General features: G+C 40.1%; 2 protein-coding genes across 2 annotated transcripts; both read right to left on the reverse strand.

Moving 5' to 3' along the window:
• Nucleotides 1-300: 300 nt before the first annotated feature.
• On the reverse strand, nt 301-10,943 carry RWDD1 (RWD domain containing 1). The gene is made up of 7 exons (XM_057369000.1): nt 10,775-10,943; nt 8,986-9,051; nt 7,643-7,773; nt 6,473-6,616; nt 5,353-5,485; nt 4,013-4,075; nt 301-2,264 (listed from the first exon to the last, which is right to left on the reverse strand). The coding sequence occupies exons 1-7, from the start codon at nt 10,845-10,847 to the stop codon at nt 2,152-2,154; spliced, it is 723 nt and encodes a 240-aa protein (XP_057224983.1). The 5' UTR covers nt 10,848-10,943; the 3' UTR covers nt 301-2,151.
• Nucleotides 10,944-14,377: 3,434 nt separating this feature from the next.
• CALHM4 (calcium homeostasis modulator family member 4) lies at nt 14,378-16,414 on the reverse strand. The gene is made up of 2 exons (XM_057368997.1): nt 15,857-16,414; nt 14,378-15,058 (listed from the first exon to the last, which is right to left on the reverse strand). The coding sequence occupies exons 1-2, from the start codon at nt 16,412-16,414 to the stop codon at nt 14,654-14,656; spliced, it is 963 nt and encodes a 320-aa protein (XP_057224980.1). The 3' UTR covers nt 14,378-14,653.
• Between the last annotated feature and the right edge of the window lie 4,841 nt (nt 16,415-21,255).

The raw sequence follows: 21,255 nt of genomic DNA on the forward strand, positions 1-21,255 counted from the left end.
CAGACTTTATGCATTTTTTTTGTCACTTCAACCCTTATTATTTCCTCTGCTTTGAAATACAACAGCAAAAACATTTTCACATTTAAACTTGTTTTACATAATTCTAACATTTTTAAGCTATACATTCTCTGCATGAGAACCAATAAATATGTTAGTGTGAAAACAGACTAGAAAATTTCATTCTAGAAATATAATTCATGAGAAACTTTCTTTCATAAGTAGATGACTCTTGTCAGCAATCCACTTAGAAATTTTCTGATTACCGCATTTGCACAGATTACACAGCATTCTTGGATTCACTCCTTTTATGAAAAAACACCACCAGTTTTAAACATACATAGCTGAAAATGGAAAGCAGCCTTAGGAATTAAATGGGGTTTTATGCAGCAGAATTGAGACATACCAGAAATAAATTAAGTTCAGTACTGAAGAACATTTTAAAGCATCCTAGCAATTAAATAGGAAGCTGGATGTAGTAACTATGAAGCTTTCAATCCAACCCTATCTTTGGAAAAGACAAGATTTAATATCACATTAGCTCACAATTTTTAAAATGTATTTGGTAACTCTGCTGGAGCACAGATCCTGCTTATTGCTTCGAAACATACAACATAATCATTGAGACCTAGATGCTTATCTAGTGTTCTTAATAGCCAAAATCAAAGAGAGGACGGTAGGAACAAAGGCACATGGTTAATTTATAAAAGTATTTACAAGGTACTTCAACACTTATTTCTATCTACTAAAAATTCATTCATCTTGAATTWAAAAAAAATAGGTTAAAGGAGTTAATCCTAAACAGATGTTCTTGAGCAATATAAACAGAGAATCTTATATGCCATTATTTCAATAGTTAAACTTCTCATTTTGAATATGGAATTTTCAAATACTGAAATTCATAAATTTATTATTCCTCTAAGCAATGTGATACTTTAGTGCAACCCTCTTCAAAGAYTGAAGCTGGCACAATTAAGGCAGTCTACTAACAGTGTTTAAAATTCAGCACACAGTGTTTAATCATTGAGGTGCCTGTCTCTCTGGAAAGCTGTCTTTTGACACCATCATCCTTCGAGCGCTGCAGTTTCAAACACAGCATGTTTAAACACCGCAGTTCTTGCAGTGTTTGGGGTTTTTTGGAGGTGGTAAGGGAGGAGTCTAACATCTGTTAGCTCCAACTGCAGGATGGGTAACATCCCCAAGTTGATGTGTAGCTTTACTGCATTCTGTGCTAACCTTCACAGGCTGCCAACAAGATGCTTCTAAATCTACACCAGTTACATTCAAACCTATAAAGCACTCTGTAAACCCTGGTGCTGTAATCTGCACTCCACTCATAGTGTTTCAACACAGTCTGCTGCAAAAAGCAAACTAATCTTCCTAGGGTGGGTTTTGACTTTTCATAGAAGTTCATTGATGCACACATTCGAAAAACCAAACCCTCTCTGAACAAATCAACCTAATTTCAAGAGGACTTCACATTCTGATTTTTTTTCCTATTGACTYGAACTTGCCATTTTGAAGGTATTATTTATGACTATGGCAAAAAAAATTATTCTAATTGTATGCAAATRGGTTTCCATTAAACTTCAGTAAGGCTATACAACAAAGGTGACTAGTGCTGTCTATCTATATAGATAAATTGGGGCCAGAACTGACTTGAATTATTAAAAAATTCCACAGGAGGAAGAAATAAAAAATAAATAACTGCATAGTATGTGATCCCTTTTATTCACCAAAGCTGCCCATGTTTATCCCAGGTGGAAGACAGCAGAACAGCTGCTCAGCATTCAGATGCAGGTGTTTAGTGCTCGCTGCAACATCTTTCCATCTTGCTTGCTGCCACATCTCTTCRTATGACAATTACAGAAGTGGGAAGGAAAAAAATTAGAGAAAATAGAAAAGCATTTTCCGACAGATCAGTATTTCTCAAATTTTTCATTTGAAATATTTAAGTAAATTTATTTATAGTGAAAGTCATCAGAAGACCATTCTCCTGGATTTAAAACATTTTGGTATTTTTCTTTGGAAAAAAAAAATTACGAAAAAATAAAAACAATACGCATTACTAAAACCACAGATGCTGTGGCTTTCCTGCCAGCCCCTCTCTCCTTACATATGTCCATAATGATGACAGAATCAGTTCAAATATGTCTAATCACTATCTAAATTAACAGGGTTGTAGTCAGGGTCATCCTCTTCATCCTCCAACTCTAAATCATCCATTTCTTGGAATAAAGATTCATCAACCTCCACATTGTTTCCAGCTGTTAAGGAACAGAAAAATAATTTATCTTCATGCAACAAGGGAAASAGTAACAACAATAAAACACATAGGACTATTTCACATTAATTTTTCAATGTAGGTTGCYGCTAACTTGGCTTTTTATACATCAAATAGATAATGGAAAAGTAAATGCCACAGTWTATCTTTTTACAGCTAAAATGAGGTGGTTTTTTTTTATTGTATCAAAACCCAGTCAAGAGAAACATCACACAGGATCTCAGAATTCATTTGGAGCATGAAATTAACATTTACATTTGCCAGAAGCAGAGATCCTTTCTASCCCAGGACAGCCAAAGTCAGAGCTMAGGACCTCACAACTGGAATAATCAMTACTACCCTAGTGAGATAAATGCACAGGGTTTGTAAAAAATTCCTTACATACCACAGAGCAAGCATACATATATTTGCTCTCAGATTTGAATTTTACAAACAAGATGAAGTTTTGCCTACTTTCACATTTTCTTCTGAAAGAGATGCTGTTGATCTAAGGATAAACTTGAATACTCCTGCTATTTTATTTTTACAATATCAACAGTGACATCTTCTGGCCACCACTTAAAGGTCCTATTATTTCAYTGGATTTGAAAGCACCTTTACAAGACAATGCCATTATCCTCTGAAAATTAGCAGTACATGCTACTGTAATATTAAAATAGATTTAGTAACCTGCCTCATCTATGATAGAATGCAAACAAATTRGAGTTTTTAATCACCAGTAGCAACAGGATTACAAATTAAAGAATTAATCCCAAATCATCTGGGCAGAGAGACCAGGTGGAGGTCTGTTCCTCCCTTGAGGCAGTCAAATGTGCCATGTGCAAACCATCTTCACGTTAGGTATTCTGGAGGAAGACAAGGTTAAATTATTCCCTGAAAAACTAAAAGAAACTAAACTTCCCCATTACTATCATTTTAAGTTTATACTGACATTCATAAAATTTTTCGTTATTTGTTCCTAGCAGAAAAGAATCCTGACTCTCTTCTGCCTGTGTTTTGTGATACCAGTAGATAACGCAGCTACATTAAAGAACTGTCTTACCTCAAAAATCAGGTATTTTAAACTACGATACTAGGAAGCGGAACATCAAATTAAGTAAGTATGTTACTGTGAGTAGTTTTATATGCTTTATCTCCCACAAATTTTCCAGATTTAACGTTTTTCTGGCACAGGCTTACCAAATTTTCATCTAGCACCAAGTCAATATTTTAAGTTGTGCAGGCACATCTGCACAAACCATGAAGAATAACCGGGTTGCACATAAGCAAACAGCATTTATTTTGACCTGCAAGATGTTTACAATCAGTGYTGATGGTCAGAGAGGAGACAGAACTTCAAGACCTGTTCTTGAAATGAAGGGTTAGAAAGCTGGCTATTAGTAAAAAAGATAAAAAATAAATCAGGGTTGGGTTGGGGTCTTTTTTTTTTCCTTTTCTTTTTTTTTTTTTTGGTTTTGCTCCCAGTCCAATCATTTGAATAGAAGCAATGGAAATAAGATCATCTCAAGAACAAGGCTATACACTTTTATCATGTTGAAAAGGTTTTGTTTTTGAGAAAAATTAGAATTGCTTCTGTTCGCTTTGCTAAAAAGTACTTCTCAGGAAGTTCTTCCAAAGTAAAAGTGATTCTGATGTAAGATGTTAAGTCAGAAATATAACACAGATTTTGCTTCGGAATTTTGACCATTTCAAGCCATTGCCTTTCAGTTGTGGAATCAAATTGAAATTTACCTTCTTCCAAGAATTGTATGTCAGAGGTGTCAAGGTTGTGATCCATCTCAAACAGYTGTTTACCTAGAAACAGAATAAAARATAATATATGAGCATGTACAGTTCTGAAATTACTATCAACCTAAGGCAACAGTAGCCAGCACATGCATTTTAGTCTTTTCAAATCAACCAATTCTAGCAGTCTTTTTTTTGTTTAACTGTTCATTTCTGTAAGCTCCTCATTCTGGTTTTTTTTTTGACTATTCATCCAGGATTCATTCACACCAACAAGCCGCCTCCTCTTACGTGTGAAATGGATCACTGTTTCTTATAGTCACTTTAATAAGACTTTAATAAGACTTTAATAATGGGGGGCAAAAAAATTTACACCCCACAGCCTGTGTTCAGTCCTTATTGCTTTCGTTTTCATCTTGCATTGCGTAAGAAATCCTCTGTGGGAACTGGAAAGGAAATTAGCTGACTCCTCCACCTTTTCCCATACATTATCCCCTTCAAAAAGCAACTTGGATCTACACACAAATCACCAGGCTCCTACACATGCACAGCTGTTCAGGCAATATCATGGGACACAAAGTGAAGCCTTTCTGACTGGGAGGAACAGGAAGAAAAGCTCAGGACTCTCCTCATAAACCACCTATCTTCCATTACCATTTGCACTGCTTATTCAAGCTTGCACGATCAAGACTGGTTTGCAATACTGAAATTACACTAATGACATTCAAGAATAAACCTGGTTTTGGTTTTGTAAAAGGAAACTTCTATAAACTACATTTGTATAGAGGAAAAGAGACACCACACATTAACAGAACTTTCAAGAACAGAAAAAYCAGAAGCCTGATTTCTGTTATCTCATCTTTGCAAATTCCCAAATGCATACCCTTCAGAGAGGAACTGAACATGCCATCTGTCCTGTACAGCTTTTAATGAAACTTAATACCATTAAAATTTCCACCTCTGTCAAATTTCATCAAAGGTAGCCAAAAGTTTCAAAAGCCTTCAGAAGTGAGGAGAAAATAGTGATATAGCATGATCACACTGGTCATGTTTTTTTCAGGTAATCAGGTTAAAAAGTAGATCCAGAGGGTACCCACTGGGGAACAGAAAATCTTTTAAAACATCTGAAGAAGATGGTGGCTGGGAGAGGGATGACTGATATTGTACCATCTATAACAAGCAAGTGTGAGACCTGTTGTAGAAACAATCCTGACACGAGCAAGGGGGCATGACAGGAGAACCAGTTCAAAGCTAAGGCATGCAGACTATGGAGCCAGATGCCAAGATCTATCATCTGTGTAAAAATTACTTTTAGACTATGGTCTGGTACCAGTGCTAAAACATACCACTTAATTTATTTTTGCCCGCTTGCTCTTCTTCTTTCATCTTTTTCCTCTTTATTTCTAGGAGCTCTGCATCAAATTTGGCTTTCCAGTTAAGGAAATTCTCAATGGTAACAGGAGTGCCATGAAAACGTTGCTGAAAAAACAAAAAACGAGGCTGCAAACACAAATTGCAAAGCTACATGTAAAGGTGAGCATTCTCTTAATTATTTACAACAAAAATTACAACACTCCAGAAGCACTGCTTGCTGTGAAGTATTCTGAGAAATTMATCCTAATCCTGAGAATATATAAAGAATACATTCTTATGGTTTTTGTCATGAGACTCAAAGAAGTATACRCAGGTGGAAAATCATGGAAAAGCCTGTGTACTCCTTTTGGACCAAGAGTGCAATGGTTCACAACTCCCCACTGATACAGATTATCTGCAAGTAGGCAGCACTTCTTATCAACCCTTAAGTGCAATCTACACTGAAATATTGCCCATTAAAATATATTAACCCTTTTATAGACATTTATTTGCCATTTTCAGAAATACAGAGCCTTCCAAGTCCCATCACCCTCCAGCTATTTCTGAGGAAGTGAATGAGGACTCATTAGTTGGACTTATCACAGCACAATCCATGAATGGTAAAACTGGTAAAAATGGTGAAACAGTGGCTGGTAGACAGGACAGGTACAAGGAGGGCAAACCAGTCTTGAAAACCAGTCCCACTGCTTCYACCCTATCTGCTCAGTCTGCCAAGGAAGACAGCCTTCCTCAMACCATGGAGCCTGGGTGCAGCATGACAATTCTAGCCTTTTTTGCTCCCCATTCCCTCTTGCTCCCCTTCTTCCGGCAAAAAATTATCCACAGCAACTTAAATTTCATTTGGGAAAAATCCCTGCCTTATGAAGTAATGCTAGAAGGGACTGTAAACATGTAGCAAGCCTCTAAAAAGACTGCTTTAGAAAAAGGGCAAAAAAAAAATTTAAGTGTATTGAACACCTTCTTAAGTTTCAATTATATCATCTTTGGGATAGCTGTTCCGTTCCCATTGCAACTGAGAACTGCTCCTGCATCAAAACAATGCATTGTAAAGATGCTGAAAGTCTTTTTAGTTGAAAACATTATTTAACGTACTTTCTCTTCTTCTTCTGCCTCTCTTTCTTTCTGTTTCTTCTCCTCTTCTCTTCGTGTTTTAATTTGATCCACTATTTCATTTAATTTCTCCTGTACTGCTGAGACTAGGGTGAAGATCATTACCATTCCTAAATTTTCTTCTGCCTACAACACAAAAAGRCAACTTCAAACAGAGGAACATCAAATTTTCAGAAACTGAATGTATAAATATGTTTAGAAAGCAGGATGTTGTGTAAATGTAGAAGGCACAATTGACACATTCTAAACCAGTCTCAAAAGCTCACTGTAAAATTCAAATTCAACTGGCCAGTTAATCCAGTTAGTTATCCCCAAATGGGTGTGCAGCAAAACACAGAGATGAATATCTGTGTTCAGGTTATCAACACATTAGACATCTTCTGAAAGGCTTTTTCATGAATAAAACAAAACCTACAGTAGAATAACAATGATAAAATCTGAATATCATAAACCATAAGAGACAAGTCACCCAGAACTTCTCTTCTCCTTAAACAATTTATTCGTTAACTCTATTACATGCTTCTTTGAAGGGAAACAGTTATCCACGAAAATCAAAAAATGTCAGCTGATAGAAGGAAGGTTATATGAAGTAAACTGAAAAAAATGCCCACTGAACATATTATGGCACTTTTAGGCAGTGAGGACTTGTCAGGAATTCCTGAAACCAAGTGTTGCCTTCCTTCCTTCACAATGCACTCTCACTGCAAAACCCAAAAGTTTATAAGATCCACCCCATCACTCAAACTGTTAAGTTACTAAAAAGAATCAAGAATCAATGTGGCATTTTTTACTATTTCCAAATAAAACTAAGGTGGCTTATTTTCACAAATACTACATATATGGTAAACAAATTCACCTCAAGCTAGAACTGCAAAAGAGGAGAAGCCCTAGGGCACTTCCATTTCATTATTCTATGTTAGAATAGCAGGCACTGAATTCTAGCACACACTGAATCAGCCCTATATCTTACCTCATTAACATAATTTACCTCMATAATATCATTCACCAAATTCAAGCCTCAAAGTCAGTCCCTATAGTACAGAACAGATTTCAGATCAGCAGCATATACCTTGCAAAACTGATTTGAGAGAGAAATTCCAGCCAAAATGTGAAGTGGTACCAAACTGTAGCAAGATASTCCATTTTCCTTACCTGTTGCTCTAGCAGTTTTATAATGTCCATGACATCATTATCATCAAGATTCTCCTGTGAGACAATTTCATACAGTGGAGTTTCATCRGGGTATTTCTCTCTATAGGTAAATTTAAGGGTTGTTTGGACAGCTACAAGATAAAAAWCCATATACTTTTATGGTGATAACTCTGTATAACTTTAATTGTRTATTTTTCTACTGCATCAACAGCCTAAAGATTATAAAATATGAAACATTCTTGTCTTTAAGGAACAGTGTTATTACACAGATGTTAAAACAATATGAACAGATTTAAACATAACCCAAGAGTTCAAAGAAATTAAGATGATAAAGTTTGCACTTGCACAAGCCACTACAACCTACACGTCTGAAATGTCTTTAGGAAGACTTAGAAAACCTTCTGTGGTTTGACCGGTAATAGAGACTAGAGCCGTAACCTCTTCCCCCTCATATTCTACTCAAAGCTGGAAAATGATGAAGTCCCAATGACTGAATTAGAGAAAAACTCTGCATATCAACACTTCAAATTCTGTGTGCCCAGCTGGAGTATCAACCTTTGTGTTGGGTTCCAGGGCTCCACCAAAATCTTGGGACAAAGACTCTATGTCCAGTGGAAGTCACTAAGCAGAGAACTGCCTAAGAAAAATGYATTCAGTCTGAAGCTGCCCAGAACCAGGGTAACCTGGAAACAAGGTAAAAGACAACCAAGTTCCTTTCACACTTCCTTCCAGAATACCAGGGAGAAGCTCTCTTTTAGTTCCAGACTCACAATTCTTGGCAGCACAGCAGTCTCTCCAGCACAAAYGCTTGCTCTAAGCAGGACTTGCTCCTTTAAAACTAAACAAGACAGCACCAATTTATTCCTTTTGTTATAGTATCCAAAATAGCAGCTTTCAAACTTGCTTGGAGCAAGGCTTGCTTACAACATGCCCACACAATTGCTGGTACCTAACAAACACACAGGGACTTGGGACCCACAGCCTTCTGCTCTGGAATTGTTCCTCAAGGCTGCACATTCACTGCACACAGACTCAGCTCTCCCACATGGCTGGCATACACACAGCTGCTGGAAAAAAATCCTCTCACAACATGTAAATGGCTACAAAGATGGTAACCCATACTTTTTGAAGCTATGCTACAAAGCCTTTGAGATTCAGCAGAAAGCAGTTTCACAGTAAGAGAGCATAACATTTCTGCAAACAAGGACCACCCAAATCCTTGAACTGTATTTGCTGAGGAATGTTTGCTGTATCAGGCCCCTACAAGGACTTAAGTGGAGGTATACATAGCTGTTGGTGATAGAATTAGGCTTAAACATATGAGTAAGATATGACCAACTTACTTTCATCATTTTCTCCAGCTTCAGATGTCACAGTGATTGTGAAAGTTGTTGGCTTTTCTGACAGTACTGGTCAAAGGAAAAAAGCAACAGTCAGGGAAAGAGTCGTTAAATCAGACAATTACTTCTTCACATCACTAAAACTGAAATTCTCAAAGACTAAGGAAGAAAGTAAGCTCTTGATAGAGTGTTAAACTTATTATACTTACTTTTAAACTTATTAACATAATAATTTCCAATTAACAGCTATTTTCCATGTGATGTGATGCCTGGAGTGCTCTTTGAATGAGACCACACATCATCAAACAATACCAAAAAGTTTCACTTTTGGAAAACTTTCTCTTCYGTAAGTTTCACTGTTACAGAAAGGGCAAAAATATAACATGATTTCTGGTAGTGAACTGAACACACGCAGGAAGCTAGCAAAGCTAATTTGGTTCACTGCTCTAGATGTGTCTGATGATCATCCAGTGCACTCTTGACCCTGGACTATTTTTACAGTATGCGTGCACCTATATCTAGGACAGCTTAATGTAAGAAATGCTACTAACCATGCAAAGTACAAGAATGAAAGTGCATGAGTTAGGCAGCTAGGAGACAGACAACAGGCAGCTCCTATAGACAACACAACATGGCAAGAGCTATGGATCTGTGTTTCACAGATTAAAAAAATCATTGCACAACAGTGGGTTGCAGACCATATCCTCATACAAGGACTACTCTGCATCACAGTTATAACCATGCCCAAAGTAGCATTTCATGCTCTCAAAGTATCTACTGACTTTTGCCTAATTGATAATGTACTACTCCTATCTTTATTCCCCTCTCTTCTCTTGAGCATAAAAGCCTTACATGAGTGAACAGTAACTCTGGGCAAGCATCAGAGTAGAGGCTGTATGAAAGAATATTACTTCCATATCAGTACCAGCTATTCAGCATCCCCAGCTAACAAAAATCAATCCATAAACCTTTAAGTAATCTTAAACATAAAACTGAGGACTTGAAAAGATCCTCAGATTGAAGCAATGGCAACTGTACTGGGCAAATGTCTGTGTGGTGAAGTTACTGCCAAGTAAGAAAGATGCTGTGGAACTCTAGGCAGAGTAGATATTGTGCAGGAAGGGAACAAAAAAGGCCCCGGTTTYCCCACTGTTAATATTCTTTGGATATCGAGTGCCATAAATCATGTTGGATTAGCTGGCATGGTAGATACTCTTAATTGTTTGACTGTAAATTGAAAATCCTGAAAAACTGATGAACCAATGTCTCCGCAATATGAAAGTTTCAGCAATACAACATGCTGCACCAAGGAATTACAGCTTGCCTTTTTTCCACCTGCAATGGAATAAGGTCAGTAGTAGCAATACATTTGCTGGAGAAAACAGCACCTATAAGTACCCTAAAACATCCCGTGCCTCACGGTCGCGACATGCTTGTCACCGGAAAGAAAACCTGGTCGGCACACAAGCCAATTCCGCGATTCCCACCTAGGGCCGCATCTCCTGAAAGGCTTCTCCGAAGAGCATCCTCCCAGCACATCCCCGGCTAGCACACGGGAGCCCACGCCACGCTGTTGTGCCACGGCGCTAAACGCGGCAAAGCAGCGCCCAGGGACCCGGCCACAAGCGCTATCAAGCGCTTTCCCGGCTGGAGAAAGCGAACAAACACCCTGCACACCCTCCCGAGCCGCGCTGCTCGAAACCCCGCCGAGACCCGCGGCAGCCCCGGCGCGGCCTCCCGCTCCTCCCCCCCGCACGCCGGCCGCGGGCACGGCCCCGGCGCGGCCCCGCACCCGTGAACGAGTCCGGGTAGATGGACTCCAGCGCCTCCAGCTCGTTGCGCTGCTCCTCGCTGTAGTCGGTCATCGTGGCCCGCCGCCCAGGGCCATGGGCCGCCCGCACCGCGACGCCGCCGCCCGCGCCTGCGTTGTCCCGGCCTGGTGCCGGCGCTTCCTAGCATGCCTCGCGCTCGCGATAGGCGGGGAGGCCGCGCCTGGGCCGGGCTGGGCTGAGGCGGCTGAGGGAGGCGGTGCCGCTGCCATCGCGGGAGGCGGGCACAGACAGCCGGCCTGGCTCGGCCCCKGTCKCTTTCACCRGTGYGGTGCCCGCTGCTCRGTTAATTCCGGCRCTCGCTGCMTGGGGCTCGGCTCRGTGTGCRGGAGGGATCCGGCCGCCATCGCCCRCGCCGCTTSTCCGCCCCTCCCGGGAGCGGCAGCCTCAAGKCGGCAGTCCCTGTTACACAGACTCGTGATGGTGCGGTTCACTCTCCGACATTCTTCCCTTGAAAACTTCAACTGAAGAGGAGTAAAACACCAATGCTCTAGGTTTTGCGTAAGAGTACCGTGAAAGCAGCTGAATGTCATTTCTTCCAGACGCTGGAAGTTTATTTGATGCAGCCGGTGCTTCTTGCAGCTTSAAGTTAAACGATATCTGCAAACTTSCCSGGCGACCCGCACCTTGAYTTCAGAAGTTCCATCRCATCAGCATCACCATTATCTAWGTGCAGARCAGCAGTTGTCAAGGCTAACGATATTGGGAGCTGGGGTTACCTGCAAGGATGAATTTAAGACTGCCGAGGATTATCAAACAGCAGATCCTGATGGGTGCTCCGTACACAGAGTAATTTTAAGGTGCATGAAGTTCCTGSCCATATGTCTAGCACTTCTCCTGCAGATACATTTTATAAGCCCATGGTTTCCAGAGAACTTTTACMACGGACATAAAGAGAATAATTTCCACTTCAAGTGAGCAAACTGGAATTCTAAGTTGATGTTTGAATGAGATGACTCAGGTTTTAGCAGACACAGTTTGACTGTTCAACTGTACCAACTCACAGATTACCTATAATCATGAATTGATTTGTAAGCTGTGCCTTCACTACCAGTCCATGGCATGTTTCAAGGACCAGAGGAGTAAAGGGAAATCCACCAAATCTTTTAAAATACTACAGCTGTAGTGCTATGGATTAATACATGCTAATAGGCTGATAGTGTGTTAGTCTATTGGCAGGCTAACTTCACAATGACAGATGATACAGTTAGTATTTCCACTCAGTATTTTAAATTATATACTACAAAGAAAAATACGGGGCAAATAGTAATCAGGACAAAATCAGCTTAATTAAAAAATTCGGTGGGCAAGAAATCAAAAGAATGTTACAGCTCACTCTTAACTGGAAATATTGCATCATTTTATAGTAGCACTGTAAAACAATAGGAGAAATTGAAAGAATTCAAGTAGACTAAGATCTAGATATTAGCATAGGGTTTTTTATCAAAACTTTCAGATACACAAATCAGTTGCATGTGTTCTAATTACACTGTTCCATCTTAAATAAAAAAACACAAATATTAAAAAAATTAAATTAGAAATTGTGTTTGCTACCAGAGGTACTTTGTTTCCTAAGGAGTTCACATAAACAGTGCAGTTCCATTACTTTTTTTTGAGTTTGCATGGCCACATTTTGGTAGCAGGGGATCTACACGGGTGGCCTCTGTGAGAAGCTGCTACAAGCTTCCCCCATGTCCCACAGAGCCARTGCCAGCCAGCTCCAAGACAGACCCACCAGTATCCAAGGCTGAGCATCATCAGCAATTATGGTAGCACCTCTGGGATAGCAGCTTTAAGAAGGGAAGAAAAGATCCTGAGCAATAGAAACTGCCACCAGAGAGAAGAGTGAGAACATGGGAGAGTAACAGTGCTGCAGACACCAAGTTTGGTGAAGGAGGGGAAGGAGGTGCTACAGTCTCTGGAGGAGAGATTCCCCTTCAGTAGGGCAGACCATGCTGATGCAGCTCTCCCCCTGCAGCCCAYGGAGGTCCCTGGTGAAACAGATCCACCTGGAACCCACAGAAGAGCCCACACCAGAGCAGGTAGGTGYCTGTAGGAGGCTGTGACTCCACAGGAGGCCTATGCTGGAACAGATTCTTGGCAAGACCTGTGGAGAGAGGACCCCACACTGGAACAGGTTTGCTGGCAGRACCTGTGACCCTGCAGGGGACCTACCCTGGAACAGGTGGTTCCTGAAGGGCTGCAGCCTSTGGAAGGGACCCACACTGGAGCAGTGGTGTAGGAACTGTCTCCTGGGGGGAGCTGCTGTGCTGGAGCAGAGTGTGGAGCCCTCCCCTTGAGGAGGAAGGTGCAGTAGAGAGTATGGGTGATGAACTGACTSCAGCCCCCATYCAYTCWCACGCCCTGCACCACACGTGAGGAGAGGTAGGAAATTTGTGAGTGGAGTTGAGCCCAAGAAGAAGGAAGGTAGTGGGGAAAGGTACTTTAAGGTTTGGGTTTAGCTCTCATTATCCTACTCTGATTTCATTGGTAATAAAATAAACCTATTTCTCTGRGTGGAGTTTGTTTTGCCCATGACAGTAATTGCTGAGTGATCTCTCTCTGCCCCTATCTCAACCTTTCCTGTGCCTTTTCTTATATTCTCTCTCCCCAATCCAGGGGAGGCGGGGAGTGACAGAGCAGTTCTGGCTCCTGCATTTTCTAATAAAATGTACTAAATAATTAGATTTTTCTACTTCAATCCCTTGGGGTCATTTATTAGTAGCAGATAKCATCCTATAGYGTAACATGTAGCTTTGGAGCCCACRTGTATATGTGTACRTGGCAAGGCAATACAGGAAGCATTTAAAAAWTCATGATGTGCACTTCCCTCCCCCTTAGAGTTAGAAACAGCTGCACAGGGAGTTAGAGAGGAGATGAGTAGAATCACATCATACCAAAATGCATTAAACACAAAACCGTCATTAAGTCTTCTTTCACAAAATTCAGTTTTTAATCACAGTGATATTCACACGGCCAGTATATGTAAAAATTACTAGTTTTTGAGAGGCAAAACAAACCCTACTGCACAGAGGAAGATTTTYCCCATCCTGGTTTGCTCTTTGTACAGTAGGCAAGCACACAAACAYCTTAGAGATTTTGAAGTATTTCCARAAGGGAGACTGACCTTGCTATGGCTTTCAGCCAGAATGTATTTCACCTCAGTTTGCCATATGTCAAGTGTTCATTCATACAGCTGCTGTGTGTTACACACCTCCATCCTGTGCCACAGTAGGGATTTTATCTCCTTAATAGAATTGAAAGTTGTCATCATTGTACCTAAACTCAGCCATTGATGGCAAATTTCCCCCTTTATTTCCTATCTGCAGCTGTATCTCCAGCCTTAACTAGTAGTTAGCTCAGTGTACTTATAAAATACAAGAAAAAAGTAGAAGAGGAGAAATAAGTAATTTCTGCTTGGTGTCACTAAGGAAAAATTGAATAGCTCCCCTTGCTCTATCCATAATGGACCAATAAATAGAATCCAATCAAGGTCTACTGATTAAAGATCCTTTTAAAGGAAAGAAAAAAAAATTAAAAAGAATTTTCAAATAACTTTCCCAGTACATATACTTCTAGCACAACTATTAGAAAGCAGAGAGATAAAGCTTGAGACAGCCCACCCTAATCTAGACATAGWTCACCACATCCCAAGTGTCAAAATGCCATCAGTGAGGGCATCTGTAAGCATGTGCTAAAGGACTACATTAACAAGATGCRCTTTTTCACATACTTTATATACCAATGTAATACTGTAATGGAAAGTTCCAGAGCAGCTCAGGTCTGATACAGAGCTAGACAAGTTTCTGCTTTTCTGCAGGGTATTGTGGGGGCTTGGATCTTCAGAGCTGTGTTATGATTCCAGAGTCTTCWTCAATCCTCAGATATTTTCCATTTGCACACTCCTTGAGTGCCCAGTCATGGAGGAGGCTGTAATCATAGTGCTCCTCATCCACTCGTTTTAGAAAGGCCAGTCCAGAGATGGCTTGCCACTCTCTGAGAGATGGGATACGAATTTCCTTTACATTTTCACTTCCTGGGACAAAGCCAAAGAACTTCCTTACATGCTGCCTGGCATAGAGCCTGGAGTGCTGCTCTGTTGCTTCATCGAAGAGCTCCTGCTCATTGTGGACATAGCTGCTCCAGTATCTGAAATGTAGAAAGCTGAGTGGGGAGAAGCAGCTTGCCAGGCAGTAAGAAAGGAAGACAGTGATGACTACCACAGCAATCAGAAGCCAGCCAGCCACCTTACAGAAAGAAAAAAAAAAAAAAAAGAAGAAACTGTTACAGCTGAAAATACTCACAGTGGTGACTTCAGAGCACCAGAAAACATGTAATCTTTCCTTGCTTTTTCCTGAATAATAGCATTAACAAGGTATAGGCCTGGAAAGGGTCTGTTGCCACCAAACCAGGTCCATTTCTGCTGGAGGAAGCTGTGTAGTAAAATCACTTGTTCCTGTCAAGTTTAAGAAAGTTCTGTTGTACAGTTTTAAGAATATTTCTTTCACAGCTATTATTGTTAGATAAGCCATCTAAGTCCTAGATTATATTAGTCTAGGGCCTGTTTAAAAACAATTTTCTCTGAAGTGAAAACTTAGTGCTTCCCCTGCTATTTACCTAGTATCCAAACCTTTAGAATTGAATCTTATCTAAAACCCAAGATTCTACATCAGTTCACACACAACTTTCACAGAACAGGAGTCTTACTTTCATGTTTCTTCTGCTTTAATGAAGGAATTTCATAYCCTGTCTGGCTCTTGAACTTCCGTTTGTCTCACTTGATCGTAAGGATGTCTTTTCAGGATACTACGTGAGGAAGAATATATCCTCTGCTAGTAGGTAACAAATGGGACAAGCAGAGGTAGTACTTTAKATACCTAAAGTTCAGTTCCACCTAAATAAAAACTAGGCCTCAAAGCACACAGAGATTTAGCACTCGAGACAGAGGACACTGATCTTGTTTTATCCTCACACTTTGCCTGCTGAATTAACTCCACCTCTTATGGTTAGGTTCACAGACAGCAGAGGCAACACAAGTTACTCACCTGTGACTGGTATCGGAGCAGGAGAATCACTTCATCCCTTGCCCGGCTCAGCTCTGGAGGAACCAACTGACTGCAGGGAAATGTAGCCAATATCCTACTGCGTTCACTAGCGGTGACATTGGGATCAGCTCCATAATAGTACACAGGGACATACTCACTCATGGCACAGACATAATATGAGCCATTGATCAGGGTGACTGCAAGCCACGTTACTGGAGCAACCAGTGCCCTCCCAGTGATGCTGCACAGGACAAAGCAGACCAGTTTGCATTTCAGCAACTGGTTTGATGARGTCACCTTCTCAAAATGAGACTTCTTGCCTGTAACCAGCCTCCAAGTCTGGTTGTTCAGAGCATAACCAACAATCAGAAGGATCAGTGCAGGCACTCCCAGGAAAGCCAGCCCATAGATAAGGTTCTGTCCAACATGACAGGGACAGCTGAATGTGAAAAAAGAGAAAAGTTGCTGACCACCAATTGTCAGTATTGCAATTATCGCATTAGCAATAAYAACCTCTTTGCCTTTCAGAAAAGCTAACCACTTTGGAAGGAAAGTCATTTTAGATCCTATTCTTTTGTTTTAAATCAACACTAGCTTTTAGCTATATTTAACTAGTGTTAATGKCAGAGCAGAATAAACTCCAACAGCTTGAAAAGAATGCCAGCAAACACAACACCAAAACTCCCCCTTGCTAGTCTTTCTCCTCCCRCTAATTTTCAGTGGCTTGTTTGGTAGCTTTAAGTATGCTTGCAGACATCCACTGATGTATTTTAATTGATTCAGTAATTTATCTCAGCTGTCCTGGAAAATTGAGCTTTTAGGGGGTTGTGATCTCTGCCAGCCCCTTTCTAATTGTCTGAAATTAACAATAAATTCCCTGTACCTGTTGGATAATATGCAGTGCTATCAAATGGCTAACCTGTCAGGTTTAATTGGCAAGCCGTTTGCTAATCAACAGTAATTGGCAGAAACAGGGCATGAGACTAGAAAAGAAAAAGAAATGGAGCCTTCCAGCTATTCTTTATAAAAGATCATCCAAACAAATCCTTGGTAAATTGAGTGATGAAAAAAGAAATATTCTAAATGCTTCCACTTTAAAATAAACTCATAAAATATTCTATAAGTTGCACAATGTTTGGAATCCAAATGTTTTTTGCATTTAATATCAGTTCTGGGGCAATTCATTCTCCAAAACTGGAGATTGAGATGTCGTTGCCTGCTGGATCATGAGGACTTTAGTATTTCACCTGTAGGGGGCAAGCAGCTGGCRTGTCTCTTTTCCCGACAGTGCTGAACATTTCCTTTAGACAGTTGGGTGTGTTTTTTGGTTTTGGGGTTTGTTTGTTTGTTTGTTTAATAATATATATATTATCTGCTATTCACAAAAGGCCAAGCCAGCTGGCATTTATACAACATGCTTGATATTACAAGTGTTAAAATTTTCTGCAAGTATAGTCAGYCCCATTCCATGGATAGAGACAGAAATTTTTCATTTAAGTATTTCTGAAGCTGGCTTCTGGATTTTGGTATGTATGACCTGGGCTCTGAGCATCTCTCACAAATCAAGCCTTAAACAAGGGCYTGAAAATTGAAAGCATTTCACTCTTGAAGATTTTCTCAGGATTGCACTTCTACTATGGTCATGCTATCCAGTAGTTCTATGAATTGCATAGCGTATGCTGATGAATATGCAAATAGTTGTGTTTAAGTRCTGAGAAGTCTGACTGTCTGTCATATAAACATTCTGACCAGGAACAGAAAAAAAAGTTAGCCAGAAAGTTTATGGAGAAAATGATCTTCCCATTATAGATGTCTAACTCCAGCATGTGTGGACTTGGCCGTGTGGTGTAATAGTGTCTGTCTGCATAATGTCTTCTCTCCCCATGTGGAGAGGGTTGCTAATAATAAGTTTCATCTCAAACAGTGGTTTTAGTGCCCATGGCGTCTGCTTGGCTGGCAGAGACACTTTCTCAGCTGTTGTACACAGGGATGGCATGTTATACATGTCTTGCTGTTCACTAGGCAGGACCATGTCCCTAAAGTGCACTGTAGGGTGGACAYCTTCTTATCCCATCCCTAGTCACCATCTGAGAAAGAGGTTCTTGCTAGTAACTGCCTTTCAAACAAAATTAAAAGCAGTAGAGAAACGTGGTGAAACATCCAACAGCACTTTGTCATGGTTTTTCTGGAACTTGTTACGTTCTTAGTTGTTTGGATAGAATAATAGCACAATGAAATCCCAGTGTTGTCTGAATGTTACCATTTTAAACCTTCATTTGCTTTCAGTATCACAGGATTTTTAGTAACTTTGTTCTTGTATTGGTGACATTGTATTTTGAAAAAAAAATCAGTGACATAAACTTATCAGGCTATTACAAAATTATAAGARTCTTCCATTATGCCTCAGTTAATTTAAAAATCTGATTAATTCCTTCTGAGATTTCTTTGGGGACCTGTGTCTTGTTTTGTTTATAAGGGAGGAACGCTTTCCCAAGCATCACTTGTTTACTTAAGAAGCACATTAGATGTGGAACTGAAGTGGTGTCCAACACTGAAATATTAATAGTCAGCCTAAGGCTGTTGAATGAGGCAATTTACACAATCAATACAACAGCTCTGTACTTCTGCATTTTCACTTCTTTGGCATTTGCTTTCATGCTCTGCCGTAAATGATCCTGCTGGGTCATCCTATTATGGACGAAATTGCAGGGTTGGATCCAATTAAGAGCTTGGGCGGCACATCAAACCTTTAAGTACTTGCTTTTGCAGAGGAAAGCAGCGTCCTGAGGTAGACATTTAGGCTCTTTATCCAATTCCCAAGAAGAGTTAGGACTGGATGCAATCCAAAATACCACTACCTGAGGTGACAGCTGGCTGGTCTCTGGGGCAAAAAGATGCTTATAGCTGACATCTGAGGCAAAACAACATGAACAAACCTTAGTCATGGTTTTGTTTTTCTTATTGCAGGGCTCTGTCAGCTTGAACTCATTACCAGTAACTTCACTTATGAGAAAAAGAGAATTTTTTTTTTAAAGGAGTGAGAATGGTTTGTCATTTCTTTTAAAACATGGTTATTGCAAGACAYATTCCACCCTCCCATACAGAGCAAACAGTTCTTATTCTCCTGTTTGCTTTTTATTGAAATAATGCAACCATGGCAGGAGGGAGAGATTAGTTTCAGGTCCCATTTCCACCTGATCGAGTAAAAACGCACTGATCTCTTTCTTCCAAAAGCTGTTATTATTAGTGATATGATGTGAATGTGGTGCAAAGAAGCTGTGTTCTCCAGCTTTCCTGCCATAGCTGCACTTAGTTTCCATACAGAGAGGATTTTGGTATTTATTGGATAAAAAAAGACCAGGATTTTTTTATCTAATGGCCAGGGAAAGGCAGGAAGAAAGAGGGWAGTGATCTGTTTTCCATCTGAAATTTGGAGGAGATTGAATCCTGATCTCTCTGGTCCTGCTCACATGTTTTCATCACTTAGTTAGCAGTCAAAAGGCCGGTGTTCTGTGACTCCTCTAGCTGCACTTTGAGTTCTAATTTGYRTGGATGTCAAGCCTGCCCTGTGCAYGTTAGAGAGCATGGTATGAGAGTACCTGCATGACAGATTTTCTGTGGGAGCAGAGGGGAGGAGCACTGCCCRTGTCCTGTGATCTGCCAGCTCACCAGTTGGATTCAAGTTGCCAAGTTATTTTCATGGTCACTTTGGTCTGGTTAAGGAGAAGTTCCTCTCCCTGCAACCAGGACAAGCACTGATGAAAAAAATAGTACGCTTTATGTTAAGGGAAGAATAGAAACCTGTAAATGATTTTTTTAAAAGCTCACATATTTTGCTTCAGAATTTAGCTGTGCTTTATAGCAAAAATTATGAGATTTTAGGTACCTCCAGAGAGCAGCAGCAGAAAGAAGGCATTTGGATCTCAAAGCAACCTCTTGAAAATAATTGCTGAGAAACATTACCTAACCAAGGAAGTTTCAGCAGCTCAAACTGAAAATACTTCCCAGGCAGGGCACCACCACAAAGTGRCAGCTATAGCATTGTTTTGTTTGGAAACATGGCCAAAGCAGCAGCCACACTGAACTTGTAATAAAACCACTCATGTGTTATGAGAAACCCGTGGTTTTTTTCACATAGCTTCAAAATCCCTTCTTCACCTACCTTATTGTGCTTTGAAAGAATTCTATTTTCTGTGAAAATTTAATAGCAGATCTATCCATGTGGAAAATGGAGAGCAAACAAAAAACTGACCCTGTATTTTACTCATTTGGTCACCCACCTTTTGTGGTTAATGCATTCTTGTGTTGACTCAAAGAAATTTTGTTTAGCGTTGTTTTTTTTAAGAATTTTCTACTTAGGCAATATCTAATTTATTATTGACTTCAATGTTGCACTCTGCTCTGGKATATTCATATTTGTGAGACTCCTTGGGCTACCAATCAAATCACGTACTTACCTCTGCAGCTTTCCCAAAACAGCCGGTCCATTGCAAGAGACAGAGTGCTGGTGCTTTTGAAACTCAGGATATATTTTGTGTTTTGTGTTTTTTTTGGGTTTTTTTTGTCTTCAGTTTGATGGGAATGAGGAGAACTAGTGTAGTCTAATGCTCAAGCAGTGTGCCAGACCAACCTTCTTGGAGCTGAAGGTAAAATTCTCTCCTGACAAAAAAGGAGGTGGAGTGTGATGCTAACTTTTCCACTACTTCAATTACCTTGGATTACTTCTAAGAAGTATATGTTCAGGTTTAAATCAGGTGCCAGATATGTGCCCAACTCTGCTCTTTTCACAGGGCTGCAAGACAGTCCACCAATGACTTGCTACCCTCACTGGAGCCATTGAATCCCCAATTTATTTGGACACACCATTTCAGCTTTGTTTTCTCAACCACGTGTAAATCTTTCAAGATGTAGTGCATTCTACTCAATACACAGCAATGTGTATGAATTTACTTGTGTACATGTGTGCACGTAAGTATTTTTCAAAGAATGGTGATGTGCCCTTGCCATGCATTGCACTGTCTGGTGCACAGGGTTCTTTCATGATTATGGTATCAATAATGCAGGCTGAAGTAATTCATCCACATATTCTGAACCGGATAAATAAAATTGTGCTCATTTATGGGTAGTCTTAAGTGCTCTGTGATGGGTTCACTGAAGTTAGATTATSCTAATGATAATCTTTCACAAGTTTTTTTTTTTTCTTTAAATGTAGTGTAGTACACTTGTTTATGGCATATGGGGTTACTCTTGCAATGTGARGCATATTTTGTGCTTCTTGCCAGTTGGAGACGATCAGAGAAACAAATCCATCTCAGACTCAATTTAGACATGCAAGTAACTATCTAAAGACTTGTAATGCCTGGCTTTTAAAATTCGTTTAAATTTAGATATGGAAAGTA

The sequence above is a fragment of the Malurus melanocephalus genome, unplaced genomic scaffold, assembly GCF_030028575.1.
Source record: "Malurus melanocephalus ecotype Western Australia unplaced genomic scaffold, MMel_1.1 scaffold_100, whole genome shotgun sequence".
NCBI lineage: Eukaryota > Metazoa > Chordata > Aves > Passeriformes > Maluridae > Malurus > Malurus melanocephalus.